Source organism: Strix aluco, chromosome 2 (genome assembly GCF_031877795.1).
Source record: "Strix aluco isolate bStrAlu1 chromosome 2, bStrAlu1.hap1, whole genome shotgun sequence".
Classification (NCBI taxonomy): Eukaryota; Metazoa; Chordata; class Aves; order Strigiformes; family Strigidae; genus Strix; species Strix aluco.
Window position 1 is genome coordinate 38,662,303 of NC_133932.1, and position 22,161 is coordinate 38,684,463.

At 40.4% G+C, this 22,161-nt stretch overlaps 1 protein-coding gene across 14 annotated transcripts in view; it reads right to left on the minus strand.

Moving 5' to 3' along the window:
• Positions 1-3,545: 3,545 nt before the first annotated feature.
• PRDM15 (PR/SET domain 15) overlaps positions 3,546-22,161 on the minus strand; it is a 42,824-nt gene continuing 24,208 nt past the window's right edge. For 11 of the 14 annotated variants that reach the window (XM_074814407.1, XM_074814405.1, XM_074814406.1 and 8 more), the window contains 14 exons: positions 20,470-20,637; positions 19,109-19,203; positions 17,850-17,981; positions 16,772-16,906; positions 14,661-14,824; positions 14,129-14,208; positions 13,631-13,723; positions 13,407-13,526; positions 12,539-12,670; positions 10,824-10,907; positions 10,455-10,630; positions 9,215-9,295; positions 8,633-8,845; positions 3,546-8,114 (listed from right to left, as the gene is read on the minus strand). In XM_074814407.1, the coding sequence (XP_074670508.1) occupies positions 7,638-8,114; positions 8,633-8,845; positions 9,215-9,295; positions 10,455-10,630; positions 10,824-10,907; positions 12,539-12,670; positions 13,407-13,526; positions 13,631-13,723; positions 14,129-14,208; positions 14,661-14,824; positions 16,772-16,906; positions 17,850-17,981; positions 19,109-19,203; positions 20,470-20,637 (2,150 nt within the window). In that variant the 3' untranslated portion in view covers positions 3,546-7,637. The remainder of the gene's footprint in view (positions 8,115-8,632; positions 8,846-9,214; positions 9,296-10,454; positions 10,631-10,823; positions 10,908-12,538; positions 12,671-13,406; positions 13,527-13,630; positions 13,724-14,128; positions 14,209-14,660; positions 14,825-16,771; positions 16,907-17,849; positions 17,982-19,108; positions 19,204-20,469; positions 20,638-22,161) is intronic. The other 3 variants (XM_074814414.1, XM_074814413.1, XM_074814409.1) reach the window with 2 other exon arrangements.

Sequence of the window (22,161 nt, forward strand, 5' to 3'; positions counted from 1 at the left end):
GGGGAGCTGCTGGGGGGAGCCCAGTGTCCAGAGGAGAAGGGAAGCAGGCGGGGGGCTGCAAAGGTGTTTCAGGTGGATAAAACACATCGTCCTAGGACTGCTGTTGTAGTTACCACGGAACAACACCACTCACACCGCCCGCCCTCTAATTCTGCCGTTACAGTGCTGCTCGTTTAGACTAAACCCCACCATTCCCAATACTCGTCACACCGAACACAGGCACCTTTAAAGTAAGAGTGCATCAGCTGGCAGTGCATGCCATTGAGAGCTGCAAGTCTTTGTAGCCAAGCGTAGGAGACCACACACATTCAGTTACTGCTTCCAGGCTGATAAGTGTCCTGTGCAACCAGAATTTGTGATTTCTTGCAAGCGTTAATTGATTACACCAAGTTCTTGCTCTACTTGAATTACTTCTTAAACCACTCATCATTTTGATAAAATCCTTACACTTAACTTCTAGACATTCTCCAAAGTAGGTAGACTCAGAACTGCTGGCTATGCTGTGAGAAAACAAAGTAAATTTAGATGGAAATGTGTATGCTGTATAATTAGAATGACACCTATCCCTTCTCTAACTAGAAATGCTCTCAGGGGTGACTGCATTACTTTAAAACAACAGCAGTAAATAGAGTGCTCTTTTCCAAGACCTTTCTGCCAGGAACACCTCGTATCTCTATTCAACCCACTTCTTACTTAAATAACCACACAAGTATATCATGCCTGGAGGAAAACTTAGTGCATGTTGGGATTTGCATGTATTTCATGGGAAAAAAAGTAGTGGAAAAGGGAGGTGAGTGAATAAGGAGTAGGTGCATTTGCCTTCAGGACAAAGTTTCTCATTTTTCTCTTTGATTATGCAATCTAAGCTCTTCTCTTTTGCATCTTTAAAAACGGTGCTTTGTCACTGATTCCACTGTCTCTTCAGCAAAAATCTTCTGTTTGCGTCAGCATGGGCTGGCAGCAGGAGAGCAATAAAGCAACTATTCTTTACTTTTTAAGACACACACAGCCCCCAAAAGAACCCCCTCTTGCCCAAATACTCCCAACCTACGTACCCATATTTACTTTGAAAAGCAATCCTGAATGCTCTATGGTAACTAGGGCCCTTGGGCACCAGTGCCACCTGTACATCAGTCAGACAAAGGAATTTATTCCCTTGAAAAGAAGGGGAGAGGAGCTCACGGATGCAGTTGGTTTATTTTTTATCTATCCACAACACAGCCAGTGTAACAGATTGAGAGCCATTCTTTTTTTATCTCCTGCTCCTTGGCACAGCAAGGAACTAGGGTCAGAGCTTCCCCACCCTTTCCTTTAACGAGCTGATTTGATTGGTTTGATTTTTGATTGTAAAACACCCGCTTATTCCAGTGTCATCATCTTGATGACACTCCTGTGCCCGACTTGCATGCAGATAGCACGTACGCAACAGAGCAGATCCGTTCTGTGCGTCAGAAAGGACTCTTGAGAAAATGCTTCCCACAGCCTTGCTTTCCCTCTTCCCGAAAGTGATGAAATGTGGACCTGCTTCATCCTCTTATCATTTGAGCATCTTACTCCTCTCTGGTTTCTGCATGTTGCTGCATATAACACACTGAGCATGTCTTACCTTTGAATTTAATTTATGGTAAACTGAACACACACTAATGCTTTCCTCTATACAAGTAACAGAATATAGGTTCTGCTAGAAAAAAGCACTCAGTTGCAATAATCACTAATATTTAGTTAACAGCACTGCATCCACCACAACTTACCATACAGTTCAGTACAGCGGGCAGCTGTGTTGGGAAGAGATACCAAAATGAGCACGTGGCTTGAGGGGAAGGCTGGCAGCGCTCGGCTGGTACCTGCTCTCATTAACAACACCCAGCGCATCAATCACTACACCAGTAGTTCTGGTGAATGAGCCAGAGCACGTGCCGTCCCCTTCCTTGAGCTAGCATAATGGCAAGAACCTCAGGTTCACATGGGTAGGAGAAGGGTGGAAATCTGTAGAGAATTAGCCCTGTTAGTTTCTCCTAATTTTAGCTCCTCATTCTGCCATTACTATGCTTCTTTTTTGTAGTCTTTTAAATTTTGCTACGCTTACGGGACACCTTAAAAACTTTTTAGAATCACAATCTGTAAGTAAACGTACAGGAAAGCGTCAAGTGACAGCAGAAAGACGTTACAGCTTAAAAACTTTGCTTTAGATGAAATAAATCCCCAAATTCAGTATTTTTTATTACTTTTGATACCAGCTGCTCTACAGCCGTTGCACCTAATAACCAGCTTTCCAAAAGTGTTAGCAACTAACCAGGCACTGCAACTGGTCAAAACAGCCCATGGGTAAGGCGAAGAGGCAATACAAATGATGAAATCCTGACTCTAGGGGCGAGACTGAAGTCTCCTGGACAAGTCTCCCCTCCCCTGCCACGCTCAAAGCATAGCGCTCTGCCCCTTTCAGCTCAGCTGTTGGGACATCAAGTTTAGCAGAGCTCAGGCTCTCTGTGAGAGCGACCCAGCGTGCCGGCGGCCGCTGTTAGGTGCACTGCAGGGGCACGGTATGCTGAATCCCAGTCTGAGCTGAACTGGCAGCAGAACACATGCAGAGCATCACCCCTGCACCCAGGAGGGAAAATAAATCCAGCACAGCTTTCTCAAAGCATTTTAGGGTGAGAAACATATTTTCCAAGTATGGTTACACTGTATGGTGAAATACCTGTCACTTTTTATAGTGTTCCAACATTTTTAATCAAGAAAATTTAACGACTTCTTGCCATATACAGTGCAAATATCATAGTAGCATCTCAGTACTGAAGAAAATCACTCTAAGATGAGTTAATGACAAACATGACGGCAACACTTTTTCTCCCGTGGCCAACATGACACTTTGGTTTTGCTAGAGGGCAAAAGCCCTTACGTGAAAACAAACCTTGGTATCTAATCTCACAGATGCAAGTCACTTGGCTGCACAGTCTGTCTCCAGAACTACCAGCAGACTCTGCTGTGCATCGTGGTGTGGATCAGCATATCCCCCTCCAGTATCTTTCCTTCTCCTTTACACCAGATGAGGCCACACACAACCACCATGAAAAGGCATGTCAGAAATACAAAGGGTTAAAGATTTTCCAACAGGTATGCCCGTATCAATAATAAATGTAAGGCCAAAAGTAATTAGGAGTGACATTATTATTACTTTAAATAGCACCAAGGAAATCTCATTAGTGAACATGAAATACTTCACAAAGCCATACGTACAAAGCTATTTACCCTATCCAATTTCATGTAGTACCTATAGTTTTTATATGAGCGTCATTTGGATGTATGGTATTTTTTCCATTCCTGGATTTCAAGATGAGAAATTCAGGCATCTTTATGGATGAAGAACACTAGCAAATCACTCTGACCAACTGACAGAAAAATCAGTTCTAGAAAAAAATTCAACTGTTACCTGGCTGTTAACTTCAAACAATTTCTGAAATAATAAAGAGGTACAGAAACAGCTGGTTACATAGGAGACTGACTGGCAAGTTTCTGCAAAAACACTCACTTTTTATACTGACACATCTCAAAAGAAAAGTTTAATTTTAGAGAGTGTAATAGCACTTGATACAGTAGGTTTTCCTGAGAGAACTCACCACAGACCATAGCTAAGATTCAATCTCCTCTGCTTTCTGTTATTACCCAGTAACAAGCTATAGAACAAATATTTTAGAACATTACCCCGCGTTTCTGTATATTGTGGGAGGTACAAAGTTCTGTAAGATAATGATTAAGCTTATTGCTTTTGAAGCAAGTCTATGTAATTCAAAGAAAAAAAAATGTTTGATGCATTAATTAAGGAACAGCAAAGAATAACACTGGTAGAGAAAGGGTTCTGTACCTTGATGCTCCTTTACTTCAGAGCCCATGTGCCACAGACAGCATTCAATTAAATAATAGTCTTAGCAATAAACAATGACAATACACAGAACACTACACAACATCACTCCTTTGGCTCAAAGTACTTCCAGTTTGTTACTGAACAGTTGTTATGCAAAATCTCCAACACATGGCTGAAAACAATAACCTTCACATCCTAGAGCTGAAAAGGCTAGTAACAAATTGGCAAAGGAAATTTAGATTGCACATCCCTTACATAGTTTTATTTCTTGCGCAGCTTGAAACAACATCAGTATAACTTTGGTATTCATCTGAAAAAGGCTTAGTTGGGAGGGCAGCTGGCAGTCAATAGTTCTCCAAGGTAAGCTCTGTCTGAAAAGGCATCCAACTCCTCCAAACAAAATAATTTGTTTGAAACAAAACCAAAGTAATTTGTTTTGAGATGTTTCATGTTGCAGCACACCCACCCAAGATACAGTTGTGTTCTCATAGGGATGTTAGTAACAGTAGTAATAATAAAATCACGCTGAGAGATGATGAGATACCATAGCAATGGTTGCAGGGAAAGTCAAGATCGTTCCCAAAAGGAGTGCTCTGGGAAGATTAGCTTTTAGAGAACTTTCTTTTGCCTGGCCTAGTCAAAGCCCTTCCAGGGGTTATATTTTTCCCTCCTGAAGCAGAATATTATTTAAGATAATTTTTACAGTAAGAACAATCATCCCCTGGAACAGCCTCCCCAGGGACATGGTAGAGTCCCTGCCACTGGAGGTTTTAAAGATGCAATTGGACAGGGTGCTAGATAATTTCATCTAGGCTCCCTTTCCCAAAAAAGGCTGGACCAGATGATCTTTCAAGGCCCTTTCCAACCTGGGCTGTTCTATGATTTTGGGGATACTGAGAAACCAAAGAGAGAAATTTCTTTTCTATGAGACCACCACCATGCAAGCATTTATTGTATGATCATTCCTGATTAAATCAGCTAGAATCAATCATTACTGGAAAGGTAAGATGCTAACTTGCCTGGATGGGATTATGCAGGTCAGTTAGCGTGGGAGGGATGCTGGGCAGTGTAAAAGAACAGAATACCAGAGGGTCACTTTAGGATGAAGAGGTTTTGTGAAGTCAGAGAGGTATCTATAATGGTTGATCACCTCCATATACAATTCTTATCAAATAGGCAATTACCTGTTAAAATGACTCAGGTTGATTCAATGCATCATGAATGCTACTATCAGTAGTATTAACATAGAGCAGATGTACTCGCTCTGCAGCTAAGGCAAAAACCCTCTTCCTCCCCACTTAAAAGCTTAATCACCATTTACATATGTCTAAACAAAACCCTGATCTTGTAGAAACTGTATGTGCAGCACTGTAACGCTCCGTGTGTGTGTGTATATATATATATATATGTATTTTTTCAGATGTTAGCCATCTTTTATTTACCATAACAACTTGACCTAGGACCTCTCCCTTTGCTTTCCTTCCCTTTTCTTTTTTCCCCCCCCAAAGTACTCTGCCAAAAGATAACGTGCCTTTACCATTAGGCACAAACACGGGGGGGGGGGGGGGGAGAAGTTTCAAATACATAAACAACATATTTCATAAATAAAACCTAGCTTCCTCTTGACCAGTGGGTTTGGCATGAAGGGGAAGCATTTGTGGACAGGACAGCTGAGGAGAAACTAAACTGGCTCAAGCCAGTCGTGAAATAATCCAGGTGCTAGAAGGGCATAGAACTGCACTTCTCAGGATAGTGGGAGGCTAATGAAATTACAGGATCTCACGGTGTTGTGTGAAAAGGATCTCGGGAAGACAGGCAGGCCTAGGGAATGAAAAATTCTCTTTCCCACACTGGTAAAAGATATTTTTCGTTTCTGATACACAAGCTTGTCCCATCAAATATAGGTTCCTTCCCCATGCAGACATTTTACAGGCTTGTTGACATTTACAGAAAAGTAGTTCTGCTCCTCTGGCACATAAAATCTGTCACCAGAAACCCCTTTCCTATACATGTCCTGTTGCAACTAAACTTTACACAGAGCCCAGCATAGTGAGCCTCCGGACACTGCTACGGCACCAAGAAAACCATTGGAGGTTAACTTTAATATCCAAACATTTATACTCTGGAAGAATTTGTTGTAGAGATTATAAGGCATCCTCTAAGGGTCAAGTAGTCCATGTTAATACAGACTTTCAAAGCTGAAGTCATTCCTACTCATATTTTTGCTAATACATAGAACATTTTCATAAATACAATAGGCACAGACAGGATTTTTACAACCATTAATCTATCTTCACTGTCAAACACAGCAGCTACTTTATTCTCAGCAAAAATCTTTAGCACGGTTCTGTGGCTCAGTCTACTGCCCCAAAAGACCTTGTTCTTCAGCCACAGCTGGAAGGACAGATTTGCCTTTCAGGATTCCAGGCAGCAACGTTTTTTTTTAGTTTATTCCTTTTTGCTATCAGCTGCTTTGTCTCTGTGGGAAAGATACTATCTTCTTGACATGCAAAAGTCCAGACTGCACATCAATGTATGGAGAATGGAATGAAAGTGTAGTATCAGCAATGATGCATTTGACCCAACCCATTATTTATATCCCCAACACTCATGCAAACGTTGCCCATTATACACTAGGGCATACTGCCTCCATGTGGCAGAATATGCTTCAGACATTCTTTTTTCTCGCATTTCACACAATCTGGTGTGTGGCTATGAATTTCGGAAATAGTTTTGGAAACAGAAAGAGCAATATGGGGGTGAAAAAATTAATGAATCATATTGATAACTGTTTTTCACACAAATACTCACCAGGAACACACAGTAAAGTACAAAGGAGATATATATATGTATATATATATAAAAAGAATGCTTTCTCAAATGTTTATTACACAATGAAAGAAGACTAATTGAAAAAAATTCACATCCTGAACTTGATCAAAGTGGACTGATTGCTCTTCAGGCCTATTAGCTAAAAGCAAGATTGAATGAGCAGTTTTGAAAAATTACATAAAACTATCACATTCTTTTTTTCAGTTCATAACTGGCTTGATTCAATCTTGACTAGAAGACCATAAAAGTCCTTTAGCATTAGACCAGCTATCTGATTCAAGCAGCACTAAACGCTGCTTTATGGGTACAGGGTTTTTCCCATGACTAAAATGGAAATACTTTGTGAAATTGGTATATTTTCTTCCACACCACACTTACCCCTATCCCAAAGCCCAAACCTCCACCTACTTTACCAATGTTGTTAGATACAAGATCTAAAGAAGATAAAAAACAAGACAATTATTGTTTTGCCCATTTGTGTCTTTACATTTCAGTCTTTACCAGCTGACCACAAGTGCATTCCACCTCACTGTGAACAAGGTCTTCATATGTAATTTCCAGACTGGAAAGAAGTGACAAGGTATGGCTGAAAGGGTTTTGCAAATCACCAGTGCCGTAATATTTAGGATTTCCCTGCTTTGGTTAAGATGTATTACGATGCTCCTGTCAAATCTCAATCTTACTACACAGTGCAAGGAGATGCTAAATTTATGGTGAGATTTTTTTCCTTTTTTTTAAGACAGTGCAAGGTCTAGAGACAGTGCGAGAATCTCAAGATTAGGGTGTTGCAGGGTGCTATGCCAATTTTAGCTTACATTTCATTGTATAAACATTTTCCCATCTCTGTTTGGTATCCAGCAAACAATCCTATTAGAAATTTTCCAAATGTCTGTGTGTTTTTGTCTCTAACTACTGTTCATTTCAAAACTTTTCGAAGTATAAATTAGTAGCTATACATCTGTTGTTGTTGCTCTGTTTGAACCTGTTGCTGTCCTGACTGCTGTTGCGCTGGCTGTGCCTGAGGCTGCAAGACATCAGTCTGAGGCACTGACCTCCATGTCAGAGGATGCTGTTCCGTTATCTGGTTCCCCAGAGGAGCAATGGAGTTCACCAAGGTGGTCAGGTTTATAAAATGGGCCACAGACTGAGGATTGGCTGCCTCTGGCTGCGGCTGGATCTGAATGTCATTTTGGCGATTGTGCAGCATGGCGGAACCACTGACGGTGTCAAACGTCACGGTGAGAATTGAGTTGTCCAGCTGTAACTGGCGTTCAGGTGCAGTCAGATGGCCCACAGCCACTGGCTGGAGGTTTGTGAACTGGGTTCCAGCTGCCGTCGTAATGGGGGTAACAGTGATATTTGTCAGCCCCACAGAACTGGACGGGGCTGTGACATTTGGGTCACCAAGGGTCACCACCACCTGAGGAAAAACAGAAAGGTAACCTCAACCTTATACCTTGCAGCTGACTACCAAATACCAAGCATCAAGAAACATCACCTGAGTGCTGATGGGCTCACATGTTGCTGCTGCCAGCAAGAGAAGTCATGCACACAGAAGGGAACATAGAAAGCATGGAATATAACAACTTCCATGTATAGAAATAAGAAGGTAATGGGAGGGAGGCATATGCAACATTCAAAACAAGCAGCCGAATTAACTTTCACGCTTTTAGTCACAGCTTCAGCCAGTTAGTGGCATCTGGCAAATAAGGAGATGGTAGTAACACCAAAGGAAATGGAAAAAAAAACCAACCATGAGGAGCTTACTGGTCCAACTCTTTGTTTTTTTAGCGTCTGTTCATCTTTGTGTTACCACAATTTATCAAATTTGCCCCAAATGGTATGATCACTCTCTTGCTTGTGTTTGGTATTAGGAAAAACGAATTGTTATCGCTCTAAGCAATGCCTGCTACGTATCACCCTGCTACTGGAGCTCACCTGCTGGATGCTCTGTACAGCTGAATTAGTCTCATCTCCAACATTCCCTGTGAATTCACCTTCCTTCTCTGTGTATTCACTGAAGGCAGGGTCCTCAGGCACTTGAGCTTCCTCCTCCTCACCTGACTTTTGTTTTCGTTTCTGGCCACGTTTAGGAGCTTTCATATGCTGTTTCCCTTCTGGTAATTCTCCCTGTTCCAAGGCTAATTCCGGCTGGAGCAACACATTTCCAAACAAAACATCAAGTCATTTTGCTTAGTGAAGTTCCAACTAAGAGTACCACCTGAAGTTGGTTTACTGTTGATTCTCAAGTGAAGAAACAAACTTTAGCAAAAACCTGATTTCAGGAAACGAGACCTCAACCTGTAACTACTTCTGCTTTACCAGCACCCATGTTATATAACAACACAGGTCAGCAGCTTGCATCTGCTTATACATGTTAAGCTGTGTGTAAAAAAGCATATTCCTTGGCCATCAGTCTACACCCAGCTATGATATGTACCAAAAAAGTGGCATCCCCATCTCAACCTCCCATAGGCCTGGAACCTAGGTGCCACCAGAATTCTGCAATGGTGAATTTACCTGAACAATCCCAATTGAGGAGGCATCAATGGTAGTTGTCTCCGGCAGCTGCTCCAAATCATCAATCCTCACCGAAAGAATCTGTGGACAAAGAGGTATCAGCCAGTGAACTGCAGCAGTGCATACCACAGTCAAACAATACAGCATGGCCCTAATAAATCCTGTCACAAAGCAAAAATGATATAATCTAACATTTTACACATATAATTTAATACAAGGGATTTAACCATGGCTTTTTTAAAATAACCTTATGGTATATCATCTTTTCTTTCTTACTGAAAACCAGCAAAGTTTAAAAACAACACTAGAAGAATATGTTTATATTCATATTCTAGACAGAACACAACCCACTGGGAAGTGATGAATTTTATAGAAAACAAACAATGTGTCTGAAAAAAAAAATTATTTTAGCATTTCTGTTTATAAACCTATCAACTGTGTTCTACTCCATTATTTTCAGCTAAATCTATACATCTCAGCTTATCAACAGAGACAAATTGTCCTCTGGACTGCAGATATGTAGCTGCATTTTTAATCCAAAAATCAATAAACAAAGCTTTCTGTTGACTTCTTTTCCAGTCATGATGATAAAAAGTAGGGATAGTTCAAGGCAAAGCAATACTAATGATAAATTGTTAATAAAAAAAAAAATAAAAAAAAAGCCTCAAAGGGAATGGACAAGCCTTAGTCAACGTAAACAAGAAATGCTGAGGAGAAACACAATAGCTATTCAGAAATTTAGAACACAGAAAAAGCCCCACTGGGGTCAGACAAAACATCCCTCTAATCCAGATACTCTGCAGTCAGCATTCATCTTTAATACTAAGAATAATTTTGTATCATCAGCAGATGCTGCCATCACCTCTCTATTCACCACTTGTTTCAGATCACTTCTGAATACAGAGAACACAATGGGGAAAAAGAATCAATTATACTCCCTAATGGATGAAGACAAAACATGAAAAAATATACATTTAAGCTGAGGCAGAAAAAGAAAAGGGATTTAAAATAATCAGGACAACTTCATTCTTAGGGACTGACAATCAGATATGTTTACTACTGAAACATAACATAATGAAAGGGCTGATTCAGTTAAGTGCATGCTTAACAGACACTACCCAAAATAGGCCCCAAAAGAACAGAAAAAAAGAGGGAAAAAAAAAAAAGTAATTCCTTTCCAGTCACTGAAGGCCACAAACCCCAACAAACCACCCACAATCTACCTGCCAAACTAACTCACCTCTGGATGTTTACGCCTCATATGTCGACTCATGGATGCTCTGGTAGAAACCTTTGTCCCACACAGCTGGCAGCTCTGGGCTTCTACCTTATCATGAGTGAGCTGGATGTGCTTCTGTAGCATGTAATCAGTGACATATTTCTTGTCACAGACTGAACATGTCCACTGTTTTCCTACTGGTAGCAGATGGAAAGAAATGCTGTCAGCAACAGCCCCCAAAGATGAGTACTGTATTGTCAGCATCTCAAGAGGAACATTTTATGTTGGTAACTTGATGTGTAACACTAGTTTGAAGACTGACAAGGCTAAAGCAAGCCTAGGAACAAAATTAAGCTATTGTCTTTGGAGTCTGTTTTTCAGAGGATTTACCTGTGTGAATCAACTTATGAGTCTCCATTGTATTTCTCTCACTAAACGTCTTGCCGCAGAGCTCACACATGAAATCTTTGATTCCTGCATGAAGAGCATATTTTGCATCAGAGTGAAAATAGTCTAAGGTATCTGGGACAATTCCAAGTCTCATATTACTAAAAAAAAAAAAAAAAAAAAAAAAATCACAGCCAAACGAGTAGAAGCAGCACAGCTTCACTAGCTATTTTTGTCTAAGCCATACCACTGTATCTGGCAGAGAATTAATCCAAGAGGAACTGATGTGGGAGGTAAAATTTTGTTTTGGGAAATGAGAACCTGAAGACTAATTTAAAACAAACCCAACACTTTAGACCTCTCCTAGACCAAAATCAACTCTCTTAAAAAAGCAAAACATGAAACTAAATTGTCTCTAAATTGGAGAGACATGTTTGATGGATGGACCACTCGGTGGATAAGGAATTCGCTGAACAGTCGCACTCAAAGAGTTGTGGTCAATGGCTCGATGTCCAAGTAGAAAGCAGTGACAAGAGGCGTTCCTCAGGGGTCGGTGTTGGGACTGGTGCTGTTTAACATCTTTGTCAGCGACATGGACGGTGGGACTGAGCGCACCCTCAGCAAGTTTGCCAATTGACACTAAGCTGTGTGGTGCGGTCGACACGCTGGAGGGAAGGGATGGGCCATCCAGAGGGACCTGGACAGGCTGGAGAGGTGGGCCTGTGTGAACCTCATGGAGTTCAACAAGGCCAAGGGTAAGGTCCTGCACATGGGTCAGGGCAATTCCAAGCACAAATACAGGCTGGGGGATGAGTGGATTGAGAGCAGCCCTGTGGAGAAGGACTTGGGGGTGTTGGTGGATGGAAAACCGACTAGGAGACAGCAATGTGCACTCGGAGCCCAGAAAGCCAACCGTATCCTGGGCTGCATCAGGACAAGTGCGGCCAGCAGGTCGAGGGAGCTGATTCTCCCCCTCTACTCCACTCTCATGAGACCCCACCTGCAGTGCTGTGTCCAGCTCTGGGGCACCCAGCATAAAAAGGACATGGACCTGCTTGAGCAGGTCCAGAGGAGGCCACGAAGATGATCAGGGGGCTGGAGCACCTCCCCTGTGAGGACAGGCTGAGAGAGTTGGGGTTGTTCAGCCTGGAGAAGAGAAGGCTCCTGGGAGACCTGACAGTGGCCTTCCAGTACTTAAAGGGGGCCCACAGGAAAGGTGGGGAGGAACTCTATCGGGGAGTGTAATGACAGGATGAAGGGTAATGGTTTTAAACTGTCAGAGGGTAGATTTAGATTAGATATAAGGAAGAAATTCTTTACTGTGAGAGTGGTGAGACACTGGCACAGGTTGCCCAAAGAAGCTGTGGCTGCCCCCTCCCTGGCAGTGTTCAAGGCCAGGTTGGATGGGGCTTTGAGCAACCTGGTCTAGTGGAAGGTGTCCCTGCCCATGGCAGAGGGGTTGGAACTAGACGACCTTTAAGGTCCCTTCCAACCCAAACCATTCTATGATTCTATGATACCAACCAAACTATGCATCTTGATTGTGTAACAGGTGATCTTGGCTGATAAGAGGACAAAAATCTCACTTTTCAAAAATCAGAATATACATATTTTTAAATTAGTGTTCCTCATACTCCCTGACTGTTCTAGATAAAAGTTCTCCCAGGAAGCATTGAAATGATTCAGTGCAATTTTTTTTACATCTTTGGAGACTTCACCTGTGTGTCTTTTGTAATGCTTCAGCATGTTGACTTTCTGTGCAAATTTTCGATGACATTCTTTGCATTCATATTCTTTAATCCCCTTGTGAAGTTTCATGTGGTGACGAAGTGCGTGTTTTGTCTTCATTCCTGTGAGACAAAAAGTACAGCAGGACAATTAGTCCATTGCTCCCACCTTCAGAGGAGAACTCAGGATGATCATGTTGTTAGCCAAGAGGTCTAAGATTGTATCTGCTGCACGTCCATAATTACATATTTTTAACTGTTTAGGTAGCAGTGCACATTATCATTATTATTTTAATTCCAGGCAAAAGCTCTGGAAAACACATGAGTAACCACTGAGGAAGAAGCAAAACAGCAGGGACAAGCAAAGAAAAAACATCATTAGAGATGTCAGACTTACTGCCTTCCACTAAAATACCAGTTCAGATTTGTTCAAGTTGTAATGCAAACAATTCAAAAAGCAACTTTGACTCTTAAGGCTCTTGCAAAGAGAAATTACTCTATTTCTTGAGCCTGAAAACAGCCTAGAATGAAAAAAAAATAACCTGTATTCACTTTTGTGCTGCAATTGCATTGGAACTCAGTCAGGCAAGCACTCCTCAATTTGACAAAAGCAAATTTTTTTGAAATCTTTTTTTGAATCAGTTTTGTCTTATTGGCCATGAAACTAGATTGTATAAAATTGGGGGTAGTTTATGTATCCAAAAGGCTCCTGATTAATACAGTTTCTACCTCTCAAAAATGCAGGATTTACAGCACTCCAAGGACCTTCCCAGTAGTCTAAGAATGGAAGTAGCTTTAATTCAGATATTCACCTGCTATTCAGTATCACGATTAACGGAAAACAAGGCATTAGACATACCTTTGCCACATTCTGCACACAAGTATTCTCGGATATTATCATGGACTCGCATATGTTCTTTTAACATGTCTTTTCTAGCAAATGATTTGCCACATTGCTCACAAGCATGACTTTTTACACCTTAAAAATAAATTTAAAAGACAACATAAACAAAAAAATGTTAATGAAAAATGTGCATCTCCTAAAAACTGACTAATCTGGTGAATTAGAGGGCAACAGTCCACCTGTGTTGTCAACCACATCTTTCATGCATATTGTGGACCAAACTAAATTAGAAGACTTTGGAGAGTGAGAAAAGCTGGCTTTTTGTGTGAGATCTGGAAAAAAAAAAAAAGATAAAGCCTGAGGTAGGAAAATACTGAATAGCATGAAATAATAATGAGCTGTTAAAATGATTTTTGCAATAGCGGTTTTCAGCCTGTGTAATGGTGAAAAGGTGGCATGGATAAGAATCTGGGGAAGAACAGAATACACAATTAGGATTTTTAGCAGGTGAATCCTGCATCATATTAACTAGGAATCTGGATTGTGTGCCTAGACCAAATATATTCATTAATACTATCTGCTTCAGATAACTGGTCTACCCTAAAAGCATAACATATCTTTTTGTCACTTACAGTAAAAACCCATAACTTATTTCCTCCTGAAAAAAATAATGCAGGCACTGGCAACAGAAATTTCTTTGTAATATTGATAATAATGAAGAAACACAGCATTTTTACCTGTATGTATAAGCTTATGTCTTTCCAGATTTCCTATACTGTTAAAAATCCTTCCACATATTTCACATGGATGGATATATCTGAAACCAAAGAGATCAAAACCTGTCATTCTTTTCTTGATACAGAGGTGTGTTTCAGGCATCTCTGTCACTAACTGTATTTCATTTGGTAATACTAACTGCTACAAAAAGTTCCTTGAAACATAAATGCATTTTTAAAATGAGCCCTAAGAAATCCCTAAGTTCACTGCAAGTTTGGAGCAGTCCGGCATTGCTCAAATCATAGTTTTTACAAAATATTTACCAAAATCTTTATACTTTACAAAGCCCAAACTGGGAAGCTGTTGACTAATCATCTGTGTGAAGTGAATCATTAGTAATATATCTATTTCAAGTTTTTAATAAACATTTTAACACTCATTACACAGTTTCAGATCTTTTAGTACAGCCCAACTCTCTAAAAGCATCAGGTGGCAAAGCCACTGTAACTTCACAAAAATAGTTCCTTTTATCAGTCCAACATGTCATCTTACTTCTGCACATTAGGATCAGGCAGGTTCTCCCGATGAATGACCATGTGTGCATGGTAAGTTGCCTTCAAGGCAAAACGTCGATTACAAATGCTACAGCCATAGCCTTTCTCCTTGTGCACATCCATTATGTGCTTCAGGTACTCCTTCCCTCTGCCGAAAGTCAACTGTGGAATGAACCAATAGTGAATGAAAGGGGAAAAAAGTCTTCAGGAACAGCAACAATCTAGTAACACATTTTCAGGATCTAGAGTCTGAGCTAGTAGATATAAATATCCTGGGTATCACTAGATGAAAAATCAGTGAAAGCTAGATTTAGGCCTGAACCTCTTCGGCCATTACAAGCACATCGCTACAGGACATCAGTTAACTCATTTGGAAAAGTAGCTTGAGATGGTATCTCTGCTTCTTACACTGCACAACTAGAGGACCTCCAATTATTTGTGCACTGAGGAACAGCCTTGAAGAGAACTATGTCTAACTCCACTAGCTGTCAAAGCAAGGACGCCACAGATGGAGAAAATGTCTTTTGGGCTCTGGGGGCATGGTAAGCTCTAGTCTGTATACGCTAGGCTTTGGCACTAGTTGCAGAAGAGTTGGTATTTCTAGGCACTGCAGGGTGATTCTAGCTCAGCTCTTGGAGGTGCTACAACTACGACAGACAGGTGCTCCACTACTTAGCTCCCTGGGCTAAGTAACCCTGCGTATGCATATATGCTCCAACATATCGGAGCAAAGTGCCATAATGACATGATTTTTTGCTCCAATGTTGGAACTAGTCAGGGTATCTCTGACAGCACCGCACAGCTTAGTCAAGGTGCACTTTGGGATGAGAAAAAAATAAAGACAGATTCTTAAGAGCTCAGAAGAGATTTCACTAAGACTCATTTGTATGTTGTTCTCCCTTAGGAATGCTTGAACAAATATTTTCAGCCAAAAAGAGCCTCCCCATCTCATCACAGGTGACACTCATTTTCCACAGCTGTTGCCTTACACAACTGTTTATTTCACAAACACCTGCAAAAGTGCTAAAAATCTCAGCTTCCAAAAAAAGCTCTGTAATTTGAATGGCAGAATTGCCCTCATTTGGAAGCATATAATTTTATACAGTTTATGTACCCATTAAGTATCAGGCATTAAAATTACCACATGGAAAGCAAGCATGTGATTAACTGCTGTGATACCACATCTTTACTGACATGTTTAAAATCAGCTTGCACTTAAAACCAGTTTGCAGATAAGAACAGAAAACTGAAGTATTATTATTGTCTCCATGTCTTCAAAATGAAGATAAGGTATGCACTTTCACCACATTAAGTGTAGACTGTGAAATAAACTTTGATTTCCAGGGGCCAGGTCAGTGGCTTAACTACCGAAATTCCCCTGTCCCTATGTCAGTTTGGCTGTTTTCACCAATTGCTTTTGCATTCCACCTGCCCCAGCACAGTGTGCTTGGCCAGCAAGGGCACAGAATCCAGATGGATCCTAAAGGACCCCATATTCTTCCCTATTGATTCTTTACAAAATGGCAAAAAACATGCAGTTAAGAGGATTTAAAAGGTCTTTCTCAGCTGACAACTGGGTAAAGTATGTTCCAGCAGTACTTCTAATGCCATTCTCTCACTAGCAGAATAAGCCAAGAATAAGCAGTCACACTGACCATAAGCAGCGGTCTTAATCCTCCAAACTGGATATCTACTAGAGTAGCATCTGATCTCATAAAATTTAATCAATTCATGGACTGTATAATTCAGAAATGCTACAACGATTTTAATTCGCACATAATTAAAAGGTAGTGTAAGATTTGAATGTTCCTTTACTGTTTCTTCCTCCAGTTTCGCTTGCTTGGTTCCTTGCACGCAGGCAAGCTTATGCATGTGTATTTGCCTTTTTAAGCATTTAGCATTCACCCTACAGAACACCACCTGAAGTCTTACGGAATAGCATCACTTCATAGGTTAGAGGTACCAAGCACTGCAGAAGAGAGCAGACCTGTGGACTGGCCTTCTCTTTATGAACCCTTAATAATTATTTAAAATCCTGAATGATTTACAGACATCTCCGCTCCCTCCTCCCATCCCAAAACAAGTTAATTTGAAAGTATTTAAAGCTACCTGGCACCTTTTGCAGCTATACTTGTGAGGCTCAGAATCTGCACTTTCATCAGAGTTGTCATCGTTTTCCTCTGATGAGATTCCAATTTTACCAATGAACTCTTCTCTCTGGTGATCATCCATTAGTGCTATGTCCTGTGTAGGGTGGGAAAAATATTCTGTTTTAATAGATTAAACTTTTATTTCAAAAGGTAACACCTAGTCAGCTTTTGTTGCCATGCAGAGTGCCTTGCATTAACCATCGCTGTAACATTATTTATTTAAAATATCCTCCTGCTTCATTCATTTCAGGTAATCAAAGTTCCTTTTGTCCATGACTAAACAAGGAACAACTGTCTATTGAAACAAATAATACTATATTTTTTTTGTGTATAAAAGGAACTTTAATGTAAATGAGACTCAACTGGTACAGTATTACACCCATAAAAGCATCTTTATGAGCACTACTGAGTTGATTCAATTCAATCCCTTCCAATTCAGTGTTAACCTAGTTACATCAAAATACTCCGGGTCTGATTAAGCACTATTAATAGGGCTTTTTTGTGATTTGGAACATTTTGATAAAATCAGGTAAGGAACTCGATATACTGGCAGTTATGCTGGCATATACAAGAGAATCACAAGCACTGGCATGGAAAAGGCAGGAACAAATAGTTCTCTTGTTTGTTTTTTCCCACAAAGAGAGGGAATGACAATAACCTTTCAGCCCAACCGAACTGCAACTGGAACAATACAGCTGTCTGCAGCTTTCCTGTTAAGTCATTCTCCCTGCCTTAAACTGAGCAATCTCCGTGATTCACCCAAGGTCACAGAGGTGTTTTTTCTACAGCATTCAGAACAGTGTTCTGCCGTGGTAGCTGATGTAACTCCCAATATGATAGTCCATATACTTTGTAGCAATCCAGATGTAGAAAGAGAGCCATGGGTAAATCGGAGCACAACTCATGCTAGGCTGCTGTAGAAACATCACTGCACAGGGTACATAATCACTGTGGTACCAGTATGAACACATGGCGGTAACAGTCTCAGTATGTCTGCTAAGTAACATGCCTCTTCTAATAAATTATTAACACAATACCTTAAAATGGACATGAATATGATCTCTCAACACATCCACCCTGAAAAATTTGCGTCCACAGATTTCACAAGTGTATTTCTTGTCTCCGTGTGTTAAAAGGTGTTTATTCATATTGCTCCTACATGAAAATACCTAAAAGAAAAGAAGGAAGGAAGGGTTTCTGTATCATGTCCAGCAGGGCTACAGTTCTTTGCAAGTTATTCAGTGGATAGCAAAGAACATATTTACTGTCCTGTTTTATTCATTCTGGCCAGAAACACGTAGGAGCTCCTGTTACTTAGCCAGCAGGCTACCTCAGACACTGCTGGCACAGAAAAATACAGGTGTGCAGTTCCAAGGAACTCACTGAAATTGGCCGTTCATCACAAGTGGACTTTGAAAAAAGCTGCAGCAGAACTACACAGGGTGGATTTAGAAATGTTTAGACAGTGTCTTTTGAATCACAGATGTTCCACCTATCTATAAAAAGACAAATCCACAAAATCTACCTTCATTAATACATAACATGTACAAAGCATCAAAAACAAAGGTCAACATGCCAACTTAAGAGTTGCTTGAGTACATCTTTCACCATGAATCATTAAATATTTACATAATCACGAGTTAAACCCCCAGTCTTTGTATCTGTGACAACAGCAACTTAAGATCATGAGCATTAAAACACCCAAATGCAACAGTGTATGGACTACACTATGAATTTACTTTGATTTACAATAGAAAATTATTCCCATGCACACAATCAACTCCAGGTGTTCACATTCCAACAGAAAAACTTCACTGTAAATAACATAAGCCATGAGATTTCACTGACAGACATAGTGGCCATGTTACACTCTACATTGTGCTACATGTCCTCAAAAAAAGTCTAGTCTGAACTTCAGTTTTGTTCTTATCTGTGTCCTAACAGCTTCCACCATCCACAAGCACAGCAGGCTTGGATATATAATGGAGCTAAGGCAGTTTAGAGAGTAACATCTCGGCTGGGTGACAGGGCTTGTTGTCAACTAACCACGAGCCTGTCCGAGTTGCAAGGTAATCTGACTTGGGATGTGCCTCAGTGCGAGTCATCTACCTTAACCTTTTGGCAGGCTGTGTGCCTATTCGGGTAGGCTGCTACTGTGGCTTAACACATGGGTGGTAACTTGTTACACCACAGTAACTCATTTGGAGGTGCTGCGTTGAGGTGCACCATACCACTGGAGTATCCTTGGAGCTACAATGCAGAGCTTCACACAGCACATGCTGGCAAAGACACCTACCTTCCCACACACGGGGCATCCTGAAGGCTCCTTCTTGTAGCGAACCATGTTTTCCGTGCTGTGCTCAAACTCTTCTCTTTTCACACGCCTCACCCCTTAACAGAACAGTCCCCATCAAAAAAACAAAACAAAAAAAATAAACCATGGTTTTCCACTCCAATCTGCATGCCCTTTGAGGTGAATACTGTAAAGAAGAGTGAAACACTGGGAAGAGCCTCAACGCAGAATTTAATTGCTAACAAAAGGATAATTTCTAAATTAAAACAATGTCTTAAGAATATAAAAGCAGTCTGCCAAAATGATGTATTATGGCTTATTGGTTATTACACCAACTGTAAAGTGTCTGAAAACAGACATTTATTGTCAACACCTGGAAACAGGCAGATCTAGTAGGCCTTGGCACTTTGATCTGATACCTGGCCCAGAAACTCCCCTTGCAGTCTCTAAGGAGAGAGACAACCATCCAGCACCATCTTTAACGCTCAGTGAGGATTTCAGACCTCTTCCTCTGCTACTTTCAGGAGGGAAGAGGGCTGCTGCTGTTCTGTGACAGCTAAACGTGAGACACCTTGCCATTGCCATTCAACTCCTTGTCCTCTAGCTCATGACACAAAGGTCTGAATCACAAAAGCAGCCAGTGACAGTTGGCTACAACCAAAGAACCAAATCGGACAATCTGACAGCTTTTTTTAAATCACCTTTGGTTTTATCATCTAGATTGCTAGAGGCATTTTAATACATATTTCAGCAATCTACCATCACCCAAGTTTTTCCAGACTCTTGAGTACCTGTAACATCCTTAGATGTTTGAGATTTTGAACAGTAAACTCTTGTAATCTCATTTTCATATAGTCTCAAGATTTTGAAACATAATATCAAACAGTGATTCATTTATACTATATTTATACAGTAGTCACTTTCAGTTGTACATTGCAAGTTAATTCTCTGCCTTCAAATTTTCAAATTACCACACTTTTTTTTTTAAAAAAAGAAAGAACAGAATTCAAAGAAAGCAAAATATGTAATTAAAATTAGCTAGTCTAAACTACTGCATAATAAGCCAAGCAACTTTCATGTGACTGTTAGTAGCACTGGATTGAATCACGTGAAGCTGAAAAAAAAGGTAGGTGCATCTCCTAGAAAGTTTTCCATAGAATTCGACAACTCCCCTCCAGGATCTGTTACTATTATTTTTAATAAATGTCACATTTTGCTGAAACCTGCTACTCCAGATCAGGTAACTGACAAAAAAAAAATGACAGCTACCATCCAGAAGAATTCAACACGCAATCACTTCCTTAACCTTCCACCTCTACTCCCATTCCAAGAGTAATAATTAGGTTGATCTGCAGTATACTTACCTTCCAAGTGTCGTCTTTGATGGTCTAGCATGACATCCTTCCTGTAGAACATCTTATTGCAGATTTCACAAGCAAACTTCTTATCCCCATGCTTTTTCTTGTGTTTTGAAAGATTACTGTTAGTAGAAAAGAATCTGAAACACATCTCACACTGGAATGTCTTGTCATCTGTAAGCAAGAGAAACCATGCAGCTCTTTACAGATGAAAACAGGCTTTGTATGTCTGTGAGATACATAGTCTTTTGTTACATCTGAGTTTTAACATACAATCCATCATTATATGAATTGAGGAGGGAAATGCAATGTGTTTTTATTTTTAAAAAGTTTTTCAAAGGAAATAATACATACAATGCTACCTTGAACATGGAATCTAGCATTGTAACTTCCTCACATGGGCTATTTTCATTGTAGTATAGCATATATTAAAATTATGTTTGGAGTGGATTCTGTTCCAGTTGATTCAAGTTTTTAATGTTAATAAAAATCACTACACATACAGCAATACAGCATCACACAAACAGCTGTGTCTAAACACAAGAATACTTCTGCCAGCACTGGCTCCTAATACCAGCAAGTACAGAATACTCCAGAAGAAAGTATAAAACCTCAAAAATATACCATTGCATGACAATAGGCCTATGGGGAATTTGGTTTGTATTCAGGAGTTGAGACTTCTCGGAACGTGAACGTATGGTCCTGTAGATGGAATCTGCCAGTGCTGCAGCAATCACAGAGAAGTAACAGCTTGATGCCTTGAAGAGTAGAGCAAAAACTACTGCTCGTTTTGGTCAACTCAGAGAGAAAATGAGCTGTTGCCTTTGAATAAACAGAATACTGAAGTTACTTGGCATTACTTTCCATTCTTTGTAAAGCTGAATTTCTATACAAGCTGTACCCTCTGAAAGGAAATGAGAAAAACAACTTTTAATGGTGCTGTGAGGGGCAATTACCCAGGTGATTCTGGACTGACATTTATCATGGGTCCATAAAAGTAACCAGGACGTCATTTTCTAAGCATAAGATCATGCAGCATAACTAAGATGAATAACCACAAGGTGGCTACAGGAGAGAAGGACAGGTTCTAGTAATACTAAGAAAAAAAAAAATTCTAGCAAGACTACTGCAAGTATAAAGAAAGCATGAGAAAGCAGAATAAAACTGTTATCCCAGAAAACTACAAGCTATCAATAGTACTGGCCCCTTTTCCTCCATTTCAGAGAAATGAGGTGAAACTTAGTTTCAGGAAAGAAAATTAAATGAAGATGGTGACAGTGTATCTGTGAACGTACAAATTAAACACCAGTGAGGATATTCGACAGGTGAGCAGAAGATCCATGAGATGCGTTTAGAAAGGCAAAAGCTCAGCTTGAATTTAATACTGCCAGAGACAGCAAAAACTACAAGAAAGGGCTCTTCAGGTACGTAAACAACAAGCAGAAACAGAAGGAAAATACTGGCCCACTGTTAAACAGGAGAGGTGAATTAGTCACCAGCAACGCTGAAAAGGCAGAGGTGCTCAACACTTCCTCCACCTCTGTCTTTATCAGCACTGCTGGGTCCCAGGTCTTGGGAACAAAAACCCAGGTTGATGCAAACAGAGACCCACCGTCAGTGAAGGAAGAGTTGGTGTGAGAACTATTACAGGAGCTTCACCCCTACAGATTGATGGGCCCTGACGTTATCCACCCAAGG